Source organism: Syngnathoides biaculeatus, chromosome 15 (genome assembly GCF_019802595.1).
Source record: "Syngnathoides biaculeatus isolate LvHL_M chromosome 15, ASM1980259v1, whole genome shotgun sequence".
Taxonomy (NCBI): Eukaryota; Metazoa; Chordata; class Actinopteri; order Syngnathiformes; family Syngnathidae; genus Syngnathoides; species Syngnathoides biaculeatus.
The window spans coordinates 16,860,078-16,878,746 of NC_084654.1; the positions used below are offsets into that span (position 1 = coordinate 16,860,078).

An 18,669-nucleotide genomic window follows, 5' to 3' on the forward strand; every position below is an offset into this window, starting at 1 on the left:
AGTTTGGGAAATGATTTTAACATTGTGATGATCTTGGCATGCAAGTGTAGTGAGCAAGGTAAGCGGAATAGAATTCCAAGCTACAGCTTTTAAGTTAAATGCTAGTTACGTTTTTAAGAATTTATTAAAGGTCAAGTGTCATGAAATGGGTGATTTTTAGTATGTTATTAATGAAAAAACAGCAGCCGGTATGGACCCATCTGTTTTTTCACCACCAAACATGATTTTGATGTACATTGCGTTTTGTAACTCCCGCCATGAAAATCCTCTGGAGGGATTTGTTTTCGACAAGAAGCAGGAAGTGACGTTGGAGGCAGTAGCGCGCTCACACTTGTTTCTAGTTAGTTAGTTTTACCTGCGGGAAGATAGCTTGTTGTTCCTTCGTGTTAGCCAAAATGCCGACTCGTTGCATTGCTGGATATTGCTCGAACAGTCGGGAGGATGGATTCGCTCGTCATACTTTTCCAAAAGATCCGGTTCGTTGTCAAAAATGGATTGCACAGGTGCAAAAGACGAGAGCTTCATGGGTTCCTAATGACAGGTAGGTGTGTATGAAGCTACGAAAAAAAAAATAGTTGGGGGGGGCGTAATCCGTAGGTCAGGGGTGCTAAATGTGTCGATGTGCGCATCAGAAGACTTCTGTGCAGCAGCTGCTGAAGGACGGCCTCCGCAGGCCTTGTGAATCCCCACCGGCCTTGGCTCATCTCCGCCATGGAAGTGGATCAGATGGGGAGGCGGTTTAGCCGCGGCGTCGCTCGCAGGCGGCATTGTTTTTATCACCACCGCGCGGAGGTGGAAAGGGCAGGGAGGTGGTTTGGCCGTGATCCACATATCATCTAAATATGGCTCGAAACAATAGGGCAATATTGACCCGGTCACTTCACTCGGTTGTGAGATGTTCTCTTCTTCGAAAAGAGCTTCCGTGTCAGAAGGGGCTTTTTCGTCTACCACAGTCGGGGCCACAGCTTGTTTTCAATGGCGAATGTCCGGGGTGACGTCACAGGCAGGAGATACAGTCAATATGGCAACCACTTGCACTTCCGCAACTTTGCGCATGGATGGCGCGCTCTCCGCTCATATTTATTTTTTCATATCAACATTAAACTGAATAATGTTCTATGTATTTTTCATTTCAATATCTATTTTAGAATGTTTATCGGGTTGACACTTGACCTTTAAGAGGCAGTAAGCAACAATCAAAGCTGAATGGGGTTAACTTTGTATGAATGGCCCAAGTTGTGGCATAAGGCTGTATAAGTGGACAAATACACACACAGACGTCTGTCTTAGAGTGTGAATAGTGAATATGTGAGCTTTTACATGGTACATTTACATCAAAGTGTTTCATAAAGATGCCTGCAGACTGCATACATGACACTTGACAGAGGCTTTTTTCACAAAGTCAAATAGCAAATGTAGTAAATCATTGTAAAAGCCAGCGAGGCGTGGAGCAGGCATGTCTATAGCCGTATACATTCGCTCTGTTAAGTATTTTTTTTTTGTTTGTTTGAGGTACGGGTGGGGGACAATAAATAAAGCTTAGCTGGTATTAACCTCTCGCCCCATAGCCGTCGCCTGCCAGAAGCGCATTAACCAGGTAATGAGGGTACACACTGCCTCCTTGTAAGGGGCTGCACAGTTGTTCTTTCATACCATTACACAACCACAAATAGAATTGGCCCACTTTAAGCGTGGCATACTTTGACAGGAAGCAACTCCTTTCATATGGAGAGCGGGGGGGGGGAAAATACATAAATTGACCCCGGGGTTTTTCACATCACTTTCTTTGTCAACAGTCTTTCATTCTGTCATTCTGGGAGCCAGGCAGCCATAAACACAGCAGCATGCGGCTTCAACTTGGAGAGTGTGACCACACGTACACCTTGTTGTGCTCACAGGTAGCTCGCCCGTCGTAGTGTTATTCGAACTGACCAAAGGGGATCGTGTTTAAGCATTAACAACGCTTTTGGCAGCGCCAGCGTGCGTATAGTATCCTGTGCAAATAACTCCCCTTGTAGCGGATTAATAGGGAGCGAAAGCGGCAGCGAGGCTGACATTAATGGCACTCCTGTAATTGTCACCCTATTAGTAATGCCGCACGACAGCCAGCGGTTTCCGTAGTTACAACTGCGAACCGCCAAAGCGTGCAAACAAAATACCAAACAGGTCCATTTATTTGTGTTACAAATTGCTACTTTCAAAGCCTTCACTTTAGACCTGGCAGCGCCCCGGGTTGGCAGCTGTGGTATGTCGATGGGACAGAGAGCCCAGCTCCACCCCGTGTGTTACCGACTTGAGGCACGTCTGCCGCACACGAGTGTGCCACATGTTGGCGCAGCAAGAAAGCCGGCAGCACAAAAGAAAGGCTGACACCTTGCCGCTTCAATGGTCTGCCTGGACTTTGGAGGAGACGGGTGTTCGATGGTTAACTGTCGCTACAAGCGAGGGCGTTTGTGATGCTGCCTTGGGTTTGCTTCCTCGTTAGTTGTCCTTACACCCAAGCCACAGTGCTGGTTTCAAACTTGGATAAATAAATTGGTGAATTGCATGAAAAAAAGGGCCTACGGCGTGAAAAGAAATTAGCATTACAAATCGTGGGAGTTAGAAACGTGACACACTGGAACGGCCCTTGAGAACGCGAAGGGGAAGATAAGTTGCGACATCTTGAAGCAATGGAATAATGGTGGATTTGTCTGCAACCAGTTGAGACGGCAATTAATTCGACCCTATCTAGTTTCCTGTCTAAATGGGCTATGTTAAATGACAAAGTAAACAGGAAGAGAACCAAGCGTGCTGCATAATCATTTTGAACTAAAACTTTATAGCAGTATTTTATACAGTACACCTACAACACATCCTGGTGGTAAAGGAGCGGATTTTCTCAGCTGCGTGAAAGGTTGTGTTCACGTTTGTCAACAAGAATTCAGCATCCATCCATCCATCCATCCATCCATCCATCCATCCATCCGTTTTCTTTTGTCCCTTATCCTCACAAGGGTTGCCAGGGGTGCTGAAGCCTATCCCAGCTGTCAACGGGCAGGAGGCAGGCTACACCCTGAACTGGTTGCCAGCCAATCGCAGGGCACATCGAGACAAACAGCCGCACTCACAATCACACCTACGGGAAATTTAGAGTGTGCAATTAATGCTGCAAATTTTTGGGATGTGGGAGGAAACCGGAGTGGCCGGAGAAAACCCACGCAGGCACGGGGAGAGCATGCAAACTCCACACAGGCAGGTCCGGGATTGAAACCGTGACCTCAGAACTGTGAGGCCAACACTTTAGGATCCTCCTATTCAGAATATGTCCAACATTATTTTACTTTGAACTATAGGCTTATTAGGACTTGACCCACATTCATTTTATCGCCACACGTGACCACACCGCCATGAAACCAGCCTACAACTGCAACATTTCTCTGATAAACATGAAACGAGCCAGTGTCACACCGATCAGTGGCGCGTTTGTGTGGTGCAGTGTGCAGTTCAACGCCCGGCGAGAAGATGGTGGATAACCTTGAACTGTATGAATAAACCGAGCACAGTGATTCAATTGTAAGTCAGACAGGCTTCGGCATACACTGGGATGAATATCAGATAACAGAAGGATAGGGTTGCCGCTAAAATGAGCACGAGAAGGGAAGCAACTTATTATCCCGCCATTCTCTGCAAACAATCATCTCCATTCCATTGGACAGAGTTGAATTTTCTGTCACTCGTTTCCATTCTCTTTCTTCTTTCATTTCATTGTTTCCATCGCTGCTTTTGGGTCCCGAAGCTTCCGTTTTTCCCACACTCTCCCCTGTCACACTGGTCGACCACAAAAATGCAGGACGGAGGAGAGTGTTGGGGGGTGGGGTGGGGGTGAGGGGGACTTTGGGGAGCGGAAGGTTGCACTGGAATTCCACAAGCAGTGGGTAAACACGGCAACTGCCAGGAAGACACACACACACACACACAGGAGCAAACACGGCACCTCGCCGGCTGCACTAACCTTCACTGCAACCCCTGAGCTGCACCCATACCCGTTTAACTCTTAGCTCGCCACCCCTTGCAGGGTTTTGCGGAGCCTGAGTAAGGTGTATGAATGGAAAAACCATCGACAGCGAAGAGAGCAGAGAGAGCGCTCCCGGGCCAGGATCTAAAATATTAAAACTCCTTTGTCAGACTTTCAGCAGCACTGCTAAGATCCACATCACTTGAAAACGTTGAGAAATATACTGTAGTATGCAGTCAGCACTGCTGAAACCTCACGGGCCGACTTTATGAGCGTGATTAAGGCCTCGCACCTGCAACAAGCATTAAAATAATAGCAGCCTCTTGATCACAGAGGTTTGTCTTTGTTTTGTAATTTGGCCAGATTTTGTAGTAATAAAGTCATAAAGGGAGTGCGGGAACTCGCTGGACGTTAAGCACTGTTTCATTCTTTTCCTTTAATTTTCCCTTCTGTACTCTTCAGCTTATCTCCAAACTAAACAGGATTTAAATGGCGCTCCGAGCCCGGGCCCTTCCACTGAACCACGTTGTGTTTATGGTTCAGGCAGGAATCGGGCCTGTGTGGAGGGTTGTTTACTAAAGAGGCAGATCCACCCTGCAGCCAAAAGATGTGGTGTACAGCACACATGTTGGAACTTTCATTAGAATTAACTTTGTCCTTTTGAACTCCACCACGCCATATATTCTCACGCCACAACAACATTAAAGTGCCACTGTCATAAAATGGATGATTTTTAGTATGTCATTAATGGAAAAATATGACAGCCGACATGGACCCACGCGTTTTTTCACCACAAAACATGATTTTGACATATCCAGCTTTTTGTAACTTCCGCCATGAAAATCCTCTTGAGGGATTTGTTTTCGAGAAGAAGCAGCAAGTGACGTACATTGCAGGACCGCCCTCAAGTGGAGTCGTTTGTTTTTATTAGTTTTACCTCCGGGAAGGTAGCACGTTATTCCTTCGTGTTAGCCAAAATGCCGGCCCGTTGCATTGCTGGACATTGGATGAACATTCGGGAGGATGGATTTACCCTTAATAAGTTTGCAAGAGAACCGGTTTGTCGTGAAAAATGGATTGCACGGGTACAAAGGACGAGAGCTTCCTGGGTTCCAAATGACAGGTACGTGTGTAGACAGCTACTAAAAAAAAAAAATAGTTAAGGGGGGAGAGGCGTAATCCATAAATCAGGGTTGCTAAATGTGTCGATGTGCGCATCGGAAGGCTTCCATGCAGCAGCCGCTGAAGGACGGCCTCCACAGCCCTTGTGGATCGCTACCGGCCTTGGACTTGGCCGTGATCCGCATGTCATCTAAATATGGCTCGAAACAATAAGGTAATATTGCCCCGGACACTTCACTCGGTTGTGAGATGTTTTCCTCGAAAATAGCTTCCGTGTCTGAAGCGGGTGTGTCCTACAGTAAGGGTCACAGCATGTTTTCAATGGCAAATGTCCAAGGTGACGTCACGGACAGTAAATGCAGCCAATACGGCGACCATGTCGAATGAAACTTCCGCAACTTTGCGCATGGATGATGTGCTCTCCACTCATTTTTTTTTTTTTTTTGTGTAGACATTGAAGTAAATAATGTTATATGTATTTTTCATGACAATATTTGAGAATGTTTATAGGGATGACACTTGACCTTTAAGAATGAGTAGTGAATGAGATTCAAAGGCAGCTCTTACTTGACGAAGCGCGTCGTCGCTTGTTTCCTGATCGGTCCTTCTCGGGCCTCGCTGGGTGGCTTTGGGGAGAGGACAGGACTATCACGGGTCCGGACGTGACTGTGATGAGGTGGTCCGGGGAAGCTGGAAGATTTTGTGGGAAACTCAGCGTGGGGAGTGCTTGTTTCGTCTGCATGTTGATCCTACGGGACAAGAAATTTAAATTAGACACTTGCCCTCCATTTTGTATATCATGTGCAGGAAGAGAGTATCCCAGCGAATCTTTACACTAAAACGTCATTCATCTATCCATTTTTTTAGCCACTTATCCTCACAAGGGTCACGAGAGTGCTGGGCCCAACCCAGCTATCAACGGGCAGGAGGCAGGGTTACACCCTGAACAGGTTGCCAGTCAATCATAAAGGCAAGTATCAATACCATCACTGAGTGGGAATCGATCCCACGCTGCCTGCACCAAAGTCAGTGACTATACTAAAGCGCTTCCGTTAAATTAACAAAGCAAGCTTTTGTGTGCTTTACTGTGGAAGTGAAACCCTTTTATCAGGCATCATTTTCTTTCAGTCTGTCCACAAAATTGGAAACCCTGGACAATAGTTGAAAGCTAAATTCATATTTACTCACAGCTATGTTGAAAAAAAAGTGTTTTCCATTTCCTGTTTATGCGATGTCAAATGGGATTAAATACAAAGTGTTTAAACACAGTAATGTAAGGGCAGTTATTAAAACTGCTGCTATCTGCATTTACACTAAATGTCCAAGGAGGAACTACAGGGTGGAGTGATTCTTTTTTTTTTTTTTTGTAAGATCATTATAATGAATGATGCCACTAAATGTTACGGCTCAAAATGTCATGCCATACTGAATGAGAACAAGATTGTCTTTTTTTCTTTTTTATTGCAATTGGCCACAGTAAAAAGCAAATTCTTCACATTGTTTGCCTGAAAGGAGTACAGTACTTCAAAGGGTTGGGTGGAAGAGGATAAAAGTTATTTCTGACATAATATTTTAGGGATGTACTTCATTCGATCCATGTTCATCATTCACTGTCATGTATACCGGCATGCGATTTTCTCGACGGCTTCATACGTTGACCTTAAACGCCGATGGCCATCCAGCTTCACAGTACAGTTGTTCAAAGGACCGCAATTGGGATTGAGAATTTCTGATGTAATTCCTGCGATGATAAATGAGAATCTGAGTTTCCAGGTTGTAAAGCCTATGGCTGCATTTCAGCTTGAGCAAGGCCAGGAAGGGCACCTTTGTTTGGCTGCCAGGTGGCCCGAGGCCAAGCTCGTGGAGGAGCCGCACAGTCTGCACCCAATAAGTCAAACGTGGAGTATGGAGTCAGAACAGCCCCCCTGACTATTTCTCCCTCCCGGAAACCCAACAAATACGGACACTCGGTCTTCCAATTGGAGAGCCAGAAAGGTGTGCGTGAGTAGCCGCAGGCCAAATTTGAAAGAAAAAAACCAACACACTGAGTAAAAATATAATGAAGTCATGTCGTCGATGGGATTGTCTTGCACAATATTCCTGGACAGCCTGAAAAAGAAGAATAGATTTAACAGGCAGTGAAGAAGTTGTCAGGACAAACTGTCAAGAAGACGCAGGTGGGTGGAATGAACAGGAAATGACAGCCAAGGTTTGAGGGAGGGTTATCAAATCTGTTGATGAAATTCTTGTAACCAGATTCACCCTTTTGTGGAGCAAGCGATTAGATGGCTCCAGCTCTTTATTCACAGAGCTGTTGAAGAGGATATTCCTGAGGCCGTTTCGCCTGGAGGCTGACTTTAAAGAAAAATGTAATCCGTTGAGTTTCGACTCAGGGCGAAAGGAGAATGGCGAAGAAACGGAGGAGAATGATTACATTAAAATGCCCTTCACGGAGCTGCTGGAGCAAGCCAAGACAAATGTCACCTAAATTGCATGAATTAAGGCCCAGCTATGAGGATGAAAAAACAATGAGGTGGGAGCCACGGCATTGCTGAGAACAGCTTGGAAAAAAGTGCTTGCTTCCAGTCATTCCACACTGTAAGCTGTCCCATGGCACCCTACTGTCTCCACTTTTTCTCCATCCTTGTGTTGACTCCACAAAATCCACTGGAAAATGAATAAATACGCTCCTCCTCGCGATCGTCTTTCAGAGCCACTGTGCAGAAACATGGCGGCGAAGACGGCGTGTTTTTCCCCTAAGAAGTAAAATGTCTCATATATTCAGAGAGACGCCGTTACGTGAAAGTCAGGCAAGTACAGTAGATCAGAGAAAAGTACATTGTTTAAATAGTGACACCACACTTTTCCATGTTAAAAGTAACACCTCGTGCACTCATGCGTAGCGTTCCTTGATTACTTCAAATACAAGACTGGCTGTTACATATCCAAACAAGCTAGTTTTGAGTGAGGAGTCATGTTTGGCTCTCCAGGAATGAGCTCCTATGAGGCGGGATGTTCCCTCTGGCTTGGAGGGAGAGTCAATGAATAGCTTTAGACATGCTAACATGAAAGCTTCCCCTTCATGTGGGTGCTTTTTGGACAGCATAATGCTTAGGTAAGGTAAGTTTTTTTTTTTGTTTTGTTTGTTTTAAACATGAGGGAGTCATAACTCAGCAGTTCACTGACAAATCACTGGGATTTCAGTTTTGCTGAGCTTTCACATTTGCTTTTTCAAAGCCAAATTCAGATTTCACCATCAACCCGGAGCATAAATAACTCACGGTTAAAATATGGAGAGCCGCTATCCCGAACAGGAAAAACAAATGCATCTAAGATGTTGTACACCAAAGGGCCTGCGTTCAACAGCAGTCTCTAGTGGCCTGTTGAAGTTGTCGATGGCTCCCTTTTCAGTGGATGATATTTCATGTGCACAGCAATTCCCTTCATATTTATTACTCACAATTCACAAATTCACCTACTCGCCTTTTCTTTTCTTTTTTTTTTTACAGTGAAACCAATCTCGATCTACATTTGAAGCCACAAGTGTACCTACACTGTACAAAAACACGTTTTATTTTTTGTCTCACTACCTGAAGTCAAACCAGTCTAAACCTCTCCTGTTTGTTGTTTTAATCAAGATCACCAAAATTATTTAATTGTGTTAAATGCCACAACAATGAGAGAGAGAATTTCTTTGAGAATTTGAGATTATTTTCTTCAAACTCAAAATTTTACATAAATTTCCTTAGTATCAAGTAGAATTTCGTTTGAACTGCATGACTTGGGTCAAATGTTTTGGGTAACCTTCCACAAGCTTCTGTCAGTACTCTGACAGATGTTGCCTTAATATCTCCATGTAATGTTCTTTAATCATGATTCCATCTATTTTATGAAGAACTCCAGTTCCTGTTGCTGCAAAACAGCCCCACAACATCATGTTGTCACCTCAATGCTTCATAGTTGGTATGGAGTTCTCAGGTCTATCAAACTTTTTCCCCCAGATGTAATGTTGGTCTTTATGGCCAAACAGCTCCACATTAGTTTCATCAGACCAAAGGGCATGATTCCAGAAGTTAAGATCTTTATCTTGGTGTCTTTGTGCAAACTATAATTTCGTCGGGACTAATCACTTCATTCTCGGTCAGTGGCCTTACAGCCCATGTCGGTGCAGGACTCGTTTCACTCTAGATAATGACAGTTTCTTACCAGCTTTATCCAGCATTTTCACAAGATCTTTAGCTGTGTTCTGAGGTTTATTTGCCTATTTCAGACCAAAACAAGTTAATCTCTGGGTCACAGAGCTCATCTCCTTCCCGAGCAGTGTGATAGCTAGACATTCCCATGATGTTTGCACTTGTTTATATTTGTTTGAACAGATGAACGTGGCAGCTTCAAGTATCTGGAAATTGTACCCAAGGATGAGCCAACCTTGTGGAGCTCCACAAAATTGCACCCAAGGATGAGCCAGACTTGTGGAGCGCCACGATTGTTTCTCTGAATCCTGGCTGATTTCATTTAATTTTTCCATGATTTCAAACAACGAAGGAGAGTGTTTGAAGTGTGGCCTTGAATACAGCCCCAGGTGCGCCATCAATTGACTCATATGTTATCAGTTAACCTATCAAAAGTTTCCAAAGTCATGAACTCATTATCTGGGCTTCCCCATGTTCTTTAAAGATATAGTACTTTTTGTGTATGAAAAGTTTTGACCTTGAAGAAAATAATATAAAACACTCTAAGAAATTCTCTCATTATTGTGACATTTAACAAAATTAAATAGTATTAGTGATCCTGACTGAAACAGTGAGACAAAAAAATAAAATATGTGTTTTTGCAAAGTATGCTTCTTGCTTCAACTGTATTTGGTGAAAAGCTCACTTTTTTCTGTATTTTGTGTTTTTTTTTCTGAAACACCCTAAGATGCCACAAAATGCCACGAAAGCCCTGTTGAAATAGGAAACCTGTACAGTAATAGGTGACAAGTTTATACAGTATAATGAAGTGATGCAACAAAGACAAGCTTTGTATGTCGAGGAGAAGCTCAGTTTAGTCTGGGTTGTATAGGGAGTTAAGGAGTCTTTTTTTTCCAAAATCAAATGATCTGTAAAACGTTTGAATCCAAGATAAGTTTGAAATTTTAATGAAACTGTTTTGGGATTATAGTTTGTAGTATATTTATGGTTTAAACTATTAATAAGGGTAAAAATGAACATTTTTTGGGGGCTGGGGCATGAATCACTGTTTTGTTTTTTTCACTATTCACAGCAGGGCTCGGTTCCTATCCACCGTGAACGGCAGAAGGTTAACGATAACGAAGAGTGAGTGACCAAGTGCCTTCATGCATGTACCTGGTGTCCACAATGGTTCTGGTCCAAGAATTGTCGTGGGGGAATTCTTTGCTGTTGCAGTTGCTGGGCAGCAAACTGATGCTGATGGTTTCCTTGGGCAGGATGCCAGATTTCTTCAGGACTAGCCCCCATCACGGAGCTCAAGTTGCTGCGATTCTGTCTGTCAGTGGTAGCCTCTCCATTATTCATCCACCCATGACTTAGAGAGCAAAGATGTCAGAAAGGAAAGTAATTAGTCGACAGGGCTACTTTTTGTATGTACGAATGGTGTATGAAAATAGTACGGCCTAATGTCCAAACAGCAATAAAGTATAAATTATAAAACTATTTGCCTTCTGTTGTTTTCATCCTGGATACTAATAGAGCAATTAACTACAGTAAAAAAAAAAAAAAAAAAAAGAAATAAGCAGAGACGGTACAATCTTTGTTACAATCTCATGCTATAACGGTTGTAACTGTTGGAAAGTTCTGCCTGAATATTTCACACATTTAGCTTACTTATGTTGAAATTGTGTTTGCGTTATAAATCGTACTTGCATCCAAATATAAGGCAGCAGTGAGGCTCGGCGTGATTTTCTCGCCTCGGTTTCAACAAGTTAAACGTCCATGATATATCTATAGACTCATCTAGCAGCTCAAATCGGGCTGTCAGGAGACATTGGTCTTAAGTGTGCAAATCACAGTCAAAGTGGAGGCCAAAGCTTGTGGCAGCCTTTGAGCAAACCAAAACCTTTGCTTCAGTACTCCCAGAACTTCACGTTCCATTCACATCACAAAGCCACAACCTGGAAAGAAAACCATTTGACGATCGCCACAAGTTTGTAACTGGATTATCTGTTATTAGAACTAAGCCATTCGTTTTTTCTTTTTCTATTTTTTTTTTGTTACCAGTGTTGCAGAATAGAGGAGCCCGGCCTCATCGTCAGACATACTAAAATTGAATCAATTGCTCCCTTATGACCCAAAGATTCCAGAAGCAATGGAACTAATTTAAGGAAATTTCTGCATTTCTGTTTTACCTCATCTAAGGAACCCACTAGACCAGGATATGTAGATGCATGATGACATAAACACACGAAACAGAATGGTATGGCATTTAACACTACATCACTGTCTTTTCGGCCTCTATGTTGTTAAAATCCAACGTTTTATTAATTGAACAGAAGGTGCAAATGGAATAAAGTGTTCCACTAATGGTCAGGTAAATTAAAAAAAGAGAGAAGTGAGATTTTAAAATATACATGAACAAATGTTGTAGCAAAGATCCATCCATCCATCCATTTTCTTTGCCGCTTATCCTCACGAGGGTCGCGGGGAGTGCTGGAGCCTATCCCAGCTGTCAACGGGCAGGAGCCGGGGTACACCCTGAACTGGTTCCCAGCCAATCGCAGGGGACATCGAGACAAACAGCCGCACTCATAATCACACCTCGGGGCAATTTAGTGTGTCTAATTAATGTTGCATGTTTTGGGGATCTGGGAGGAAACCAGAGTGCCTGGAGAAAATCCACGCAGGCACGAGGAGAACATGCAAACTCCACACAGGCGGGACCGGGATCGAACCCGGGTCCTCAGAACTGTGAGGCCAACGCTTTACCAGCTGATCCGTGCCGCCAAGCGTTAAATCAAATAAGGGAATTTCTTCTTCAGTCTTGACCACATCTTATAAGCCACTGAAAGACTTTTACTTTCACCTTGGTTTTAACCATCACATCATCGTGTAAAGCAGACGACCACTCAACTGATATAGGACCAAAAATCTATGCCGAGTTCTAAAGTCTCCTGAACCGACCGTCCTGGTGTTTGCGTCTGCATTGTGATTTAGTTTTTACATGACAATAAATGCTTTTGAAAAGCATAATCCATCAAAGACAAACAGTCTGTGTGTAGGGTGTGCTGCACTACTTTGGGCTAGCCCCTGCTAAAAATAATGCCCTAAAGAGCACTATCGGGAGCAGTGAGGAGAGATCGGACAAAAATAGAGAGGGAAACGAGCCCAGCTGAGGAAATTAGATCCCAAAGGGGTCTTATTGAGAGGAGAAAAAAAAAATTCTTGAGAATTCCCCCAATTCATTTCTCTACTGCTATAGTAATCTCTAGAAAACAAATTAAAGTACAGTAGTTCAATTAATCTCAAATAACAATGTTTGATAGTTATCTTGTGTTGCTGAAGTGAAACAAACTCCTTCCCTTGTGCGGCCAAAAGAGAAAAAAAAACAACCCGCCCGTGCGTTTCTCAGATCACATAATAGGAGCTATTTTACAACAACAAGCAGTGTAAAGGTCAATTCATTTTTTTTTTTCACTCCTGAAAACAAAAGCTTGTCTGTGGACATTTTAGGTCAGAGGCCAGCAGACAGAACTAGAACTCATTCTTTGTTTACAGCAGTCGTTTCTTTTAATGGGTTGGATTGGACAACAGGAAGCTACTTATTGGTATATGGATTGACAATTTGTTATGTCGACTTCTAATTTTAGCTTTTTTGTTGAGACGTATAGAATGAGTCGACAGGAAAAACAAATGAGTGAATAGAGCAGCTCTTGCAAAATACACAAGACTTCCTGTCTGACTCCCTGCCGCGCTCACTATGCTTGAGTCCACTGATATGACTTCTGGTCAAACAATGCAGCAGTGTAAGTTGAGCACATGTGCGGCATCAAGCTAACTAAGTGTGAATGTGGGAAAAAGGACAGTGTGGGATGATGTTGTTTCGCAGTATCTCAAAGCTCCGCCCGGCCAGCCCCCTCACCGGCGGTGATTGCTTGAGAAAGTGCATCTTTTACTCATTTAAAAGACAAACTATTATTGACAACAATCATGAAGTGCGGCCCTGCATGCGTGTAGTAACACGGCACGCTGAATAGCATAAAACCACCCGCCCTCCTATTACAACATCTGGCTCCAATCAGTCGCGAATAAAAACATCTTTTAAATTCAAAGGCGGAGAGACATCAGGCCAATTTTGTGGAACTTTTGGTGAAAATGCTCAACTTCTTTGATGGCAGACAGTCTTTTTATTAGGCGGGTTTGTTAGTTCAGCGAACTGGCTGATGTAAAATTCTCTGGAATGTCCCGACAATATGCAACCAAGTCAAACAACAGTGTGACAAAGCACTGAGGCGAAGTAAAAATACCACATGCGCACAGAGACAATAGTTTAGATGTCTATTTCTGTGGTGAGGGTGCTAACACAACCCGAGACCCTCAAATGTGTTAACATTACACAAGGGGACAACCGGCTACAAACTATTGTTGATTTAATACAACCGTGAGCTTCGTGGGCAACTATTGTTACATGGAAGTAAAAAAAATCCAAATATTTTCAATCTTTTCACTGACAACATTTATGGTACCAAAGCTTGGTGTGCTGCTCTCAGTGTCGTAAAAGATGCACCATAGACCATTTCAAAAGAGTTCAGAATCGAGGTCAACGTGCACGTGCCAGGTGAAACATTTGACGGAAGTAATCCGAAAGTTTACAGTGCTTGTAATGGGACAAGTAGTGTTGTTTCCTAGCCAGCTAATGGTCGGCCCGAAAGAAGCAGCCGCTGTTGAGAACGCTGATGCGGCATACCTGCTGGATCCTGGCAGCGGCACTTCAAAGACTCACAACTGCTCTTTGGACCAGATCATAATTCACCCCTGCGGTTGCTTTAAGAGCCAGTGAGCTTAACTTTTTCAGTATGTTTGGCACAAACCGCCGGGCCAAGCGTAGGTGGAGGTTCTCTAAGCGGCAGGGAGACAAAATTATCCTAATATCTGTACTAATATCTTATTAAAGCTTACTCAGAGCCGCAGAAGGGCAACGAGAAACCAAAGGGTCCGGGGGACTCGAAAACAAGGGAGCTTTGTGTGGCAGGTCGGTGTACGCGGGCAACATAAGCTATTTGTGTCACCTCGGGAGCTATTACAAAAACACTTTATGTGAATGTCTAACTTGTAGTGTGCCATTAATTAGTAATCTTTAAAAAAAAAAAAAGGACATTTAAACACCGTGTTAAGTCAAGAAATTGACTTTAAAATGTTTCAGCATAATTTTCCCTGGCCAGTCGTCCCAACATTTTCACTTTGGACTTCCACAATGATAGCAACTTGGATTTGAAGGTTAAAATGTGCAATTCCAGCCAGCAGTGGGGAAAATGGCAATGGGGTCTGGTCTATTCCCTGAGGGTAGTTTGGACGGTCTAAGAGGAAGGTAGGGGTAAAAACAACAATGTCTTGATTGCCTGGCAGCCACTTGACCCCCCTAAGCAGTGTCATTAGAGTAGCTTGGTTCCACTGGGGTTTGAACCTAGGACACGTAAAGCAGATGTGATTACCACCAAACACTATAAACCTCCACAAAACCTCCGCAAAACACACTAGGTTCTCTGAATAAGTTCTCGTATTGTGGTGCTGTTTGAGATTTGGTTTGTATACGACAAGTCCTTTTAATGGCCTCTTCGATCAAAAGTAAAACTTCTCATTCACTAATGTGACCACTATGATATTAGCTCAACCTTATATGACAGTGTGATCATATTTTTGACATACTATTTCAAATAAGTACAAACTACTGTATTTTACGCACTACAAGGCGTACCTAAAAGCCGACAGCGCGCCTTAAAATCCGGTGCGCCTTATATATGGATCAATATTGAGCCTTTAGTGCCGCTCCATTTATTGGATGCATAACGTAACCCCGGCCTTTACTGCAGCATCTATTCTTTGTGCCTTATAATGCGGTGCGCCTTATATATGAAAAAAAGTTTTAAAATAGGCCATTCATTGAAGGTGCGCCTTATAATGTGGTGCCCCTCATAGTGCAGAAAATACGGTATGTAAAACTACTGATCTACAAAATGAAATTTGATGTTTGAAAAATCAATGGAATTTATGAAATATTAACTTTTTTTTTAGTCAGCTGGTTCAACAAAATAGGACAACAATATGGTATTTTAATACCTTTGAAAAGCGAATTTAAGGCTGAGATGTCATTTATATATTTTTTTTTCCTAGCTCCACAGACATCAGAAAAAAGGAACAGCTAGCTATCTGCTACAGTAAAAACAAAAACAAAAAAAAACAAAAAGGAAGAAACTCTCATTCATGATTTGTGTGAATAAAGTATTTTAAAAGGGAAAAGCCAAACATTCTTGGAATTCCCTCACAGGTCCAAAACTAAGGAAGTGCTGGACAGGAAAAACAGTCTGGATCGAGCAACATGATGAGGTCAAATCTCAGCCATGAATGGTCATCTACTTTTCAGGATCAAGTCAATGAGATAGCGAGCGTTCTAATATGATGTGTTCGTCACTCAGTGAAACTTGATCACCTTCTGTCTGTCACTATTTAAGAAAGTAGAGTGCAGGCAGTGTGCTGAGTTCCCCCATCTTACACAATCCTAGAGCAGCATTAAATCGAGACAAAAACACATTAAGTGATTAAGTGTCAATTGAAACTAGTCTGCCCAGAGGGCGGTGTCCATTCCACCATCATTACTGTGGCACTTTACAATCTACAGGTCCGTGTGAGACCACTCAGAGGGACTTCAGATGGTATTGAGTGTGACCAAACACGCTCATGGGCTTAAAAACCCTCCAAGTGTCTAAAGTAAATCATGAAAAGAAAAAAAATAGGTCCTCAGGACAGGAATTTGGAGAAAGGGAACAATACTCGATACCGGAGCTGCTCCTATGAATCATTTATCTTGCCGGAGCTGTATAGTAAGAAAACATACGACCTTTAAAAGTTAAACATTCAAATGCAACACTGTAAAAGTCTTTGGCCTGGGAGACATCTGGAGGGAAAACAAGAACATGCAAGAAAGTTGAAACGCAAGCACTCTCAACATACAGTCACTGTTTAGCTTTGCAACTAATACTAATGAGTATGTGCTATGCAACATCTGAAGCTGTACAAATAGGTTGCATTTTTGCAGATTTATACCGCAAATTAGGGCTATCTTATACTGTAATATGAAACAAAAACAGTCCATTTTTGTTTGTAGTTTACCAGGCTTTCTGGAATAGCAGATAAACATAATTGCATTTACAACATTGGTTGCACGTAGACAGATTCGACTATGATGGAAAGATAAAAACCCACCAAAAGCCTTCAACTGGATGAATGATTTGTCAACTGGAAAAAAAAAGACTGAAAGTATTAGAGAACAATTTCTTTTTCATCTGGGATCCTATATTGAATTATCTGAAATCACTCAAAAAAAACTGGCAGGTATGACAATTATCTTTGTGAATGTTCACTTTGTGTTTTTTTTAGGATTACAAACAAGAAGCAATCTGCTCTTTTAATCATTTCTTTTGACTTACTGTGTCCTGTTTCTAAGGGGATCAGTTCCAGAGTTGTCCAGGCCATTGAGTCCTTGGCTATGGGCAAACGGGGGCATCTTTTGCTTCTCTCCACTCAACATCCGGCTTGCCATGTTTAGCCTGGTAAACTGTGGAGGGCGGGGAAAAGTTGAAAACATCCAACAATTTAAAACTGTGTCATTTGTATCATTTATAGAAGAACTGGGAACTACTATCCTTCCCCATGCTTCTAGTGTTCTCTGGTCAAAACGCTATCAGTACTTGTCTGCACTCCCCGTATTGACCAACGCAGTCTTGCATTGACGTGGAGGTAAGGGAAAATTTACACACGGTATGTGACCAAACATACTCTCTACTCAGCATTAAATCCAGGTTGGCCACTCCCGCCCCCTCTAAAAACGAAACAAACTCATAAACAGACTTGCTCGTTCAAATCTGTTTACAACCCCGTCGGTTCCTCAAGTGCTACTTTCCCCTGGAAAAACTAAACCAGGACCACGTGCTCCTGTGTTGTTATTTGCATCACTTGCCTCTTTTGGCACTAAAAGGCGAAACATTGCGATGATGCCAAGTCTCACAGGATGTAAAAACCGTGTTAGCTTTTCCACTACAATGAGCAGCGTGTCACACCACTGTGACGGTCTTTCACATTTAAGTGGACTGGGCTTATTATTAGTGGCCCTGGGGGGGGTTCCTCTGTCACTACGGCTTCTCTGCACTCACACGTCACATTGTCGAGTTCATTACATGAGTCATTTAACGACATCTTAGAGAAAGGACACACGCAATATATTGTTTGTCTCCCGTGTTAAATTACAAAGCTCACTGCAGACCTGACTGGCCATTTAACAAAAGCAATATTTTTATATTCTGCATCTCATACACAAGTTAACTCAATGTCATTTACATGATTAAAAGAGTTTAAAAGCAAAAGAGAAAAAAAATTACGTGCATGCATTACTGAACAAGAGTGTATTTATTCTATTGTTAACGAGATAGCAGGTGCAGCCAGATTTTTTTTTCCAAATTTCTGTCTTTTGTCAAGATGAGAGCAAGTAATCACTGTGAGCGTAGAGGTTATGCAGCACAAAAGGGAGTTGTTCATGTTTACAAAGTAGTCCTCTTGCTTCAGCTCGTGATTTAATGACTTAGAACTGTGGTTTTCAAACTTTTTGGGGCGTGTCCTTTTTTTTGGGGATAGACTTTTTCCACATCTGCGCCCCCCCCCACCCATCCACCCCCCCCCCCCGTGAAATTTTCTCTCATGGGGGGATGGTGCTACTGCTGAAAATTTCAAAAGTGTGTGGGGGGGGGGGCTAGTACTAAAAATTGTAAAAGCGGGGGTGGGTGATAATGCTGAAAACTGTAAACAATCTGAGCCCCTCCCGCCCGTCATTACACTGCGCCCCCCCCAGTTAGAATTTTTGGCTTTTACAAAGTCTGTCTGGAGCGCACAGGTCTGATTTGCTCTGTAAAACAAATTGCTGCCATGTCCTGGATTCACAACTCAAAATACAGTAAACACCTTTCAGATCAGCAGAATAATGTCTAAGTAGTGTAACTGCCGCCTGTGTGGTCCCGTGTCAACCTAAGAAACTCTGGCAGAAAACATCCAGTGAAGCAGACAAGTAGAAGGAGGAAGAGCAGGCAAAGGAGGTGGGAACGACGGCTGAGGGGCTCAATGCACCAACTGACTGGGATAATATGGGAGAAGTCCGTGAGGAAGCTGATGCAAAGCACCGCTTTGTCACATTCCTGTATTTATAAGCATCAATTACCACAAAAATGGCGGCTTGTTCAGTATCAACAGAAATCACTCCCCATGGTGCATCTGATAATGAGACCTCACACAGAGCGGGAACACGATGCTCCACACGGGCAGTTTCAAACC

At 42.9% G+C, this 18,669-nt stretch overlaps 1 protein-coding gene across 6 annotated transcripts in view; it reads right to left on the reverse strand.

Annotated features, from left to right (window-relative positions):
• Nucleotides 1-18,669, reverse strand: part of ttll5 (tubulin tyrosine ligase-like family, member 5) — a 66,411-nt gene that overhangs the window by 14,010 nt on the left and 33,732 nt on the right. For all 6 annotated transcript variants that reach the window (XM_061843489.1, XM_061843484.1, XM_061843487.1 and 3 more), the window contains 3 exons: nt 16,779-16,906; nt 10,468-10,666; nt 5,687-5,868 (listed from right to left, as the gene is read on the reverse strand). In XM_061843489.1, the coding sequence (XP_061699473.1) occupies nt 5,687-5,868; nt 10,468-10,666; nt 16,779-16,906 (509 nt within the window). The remainder of the gene's footprint in view (nt 1-5,686; nt 5,869-10,467; nt 10,667-16,778; nt 16,907-18,669) is intronic.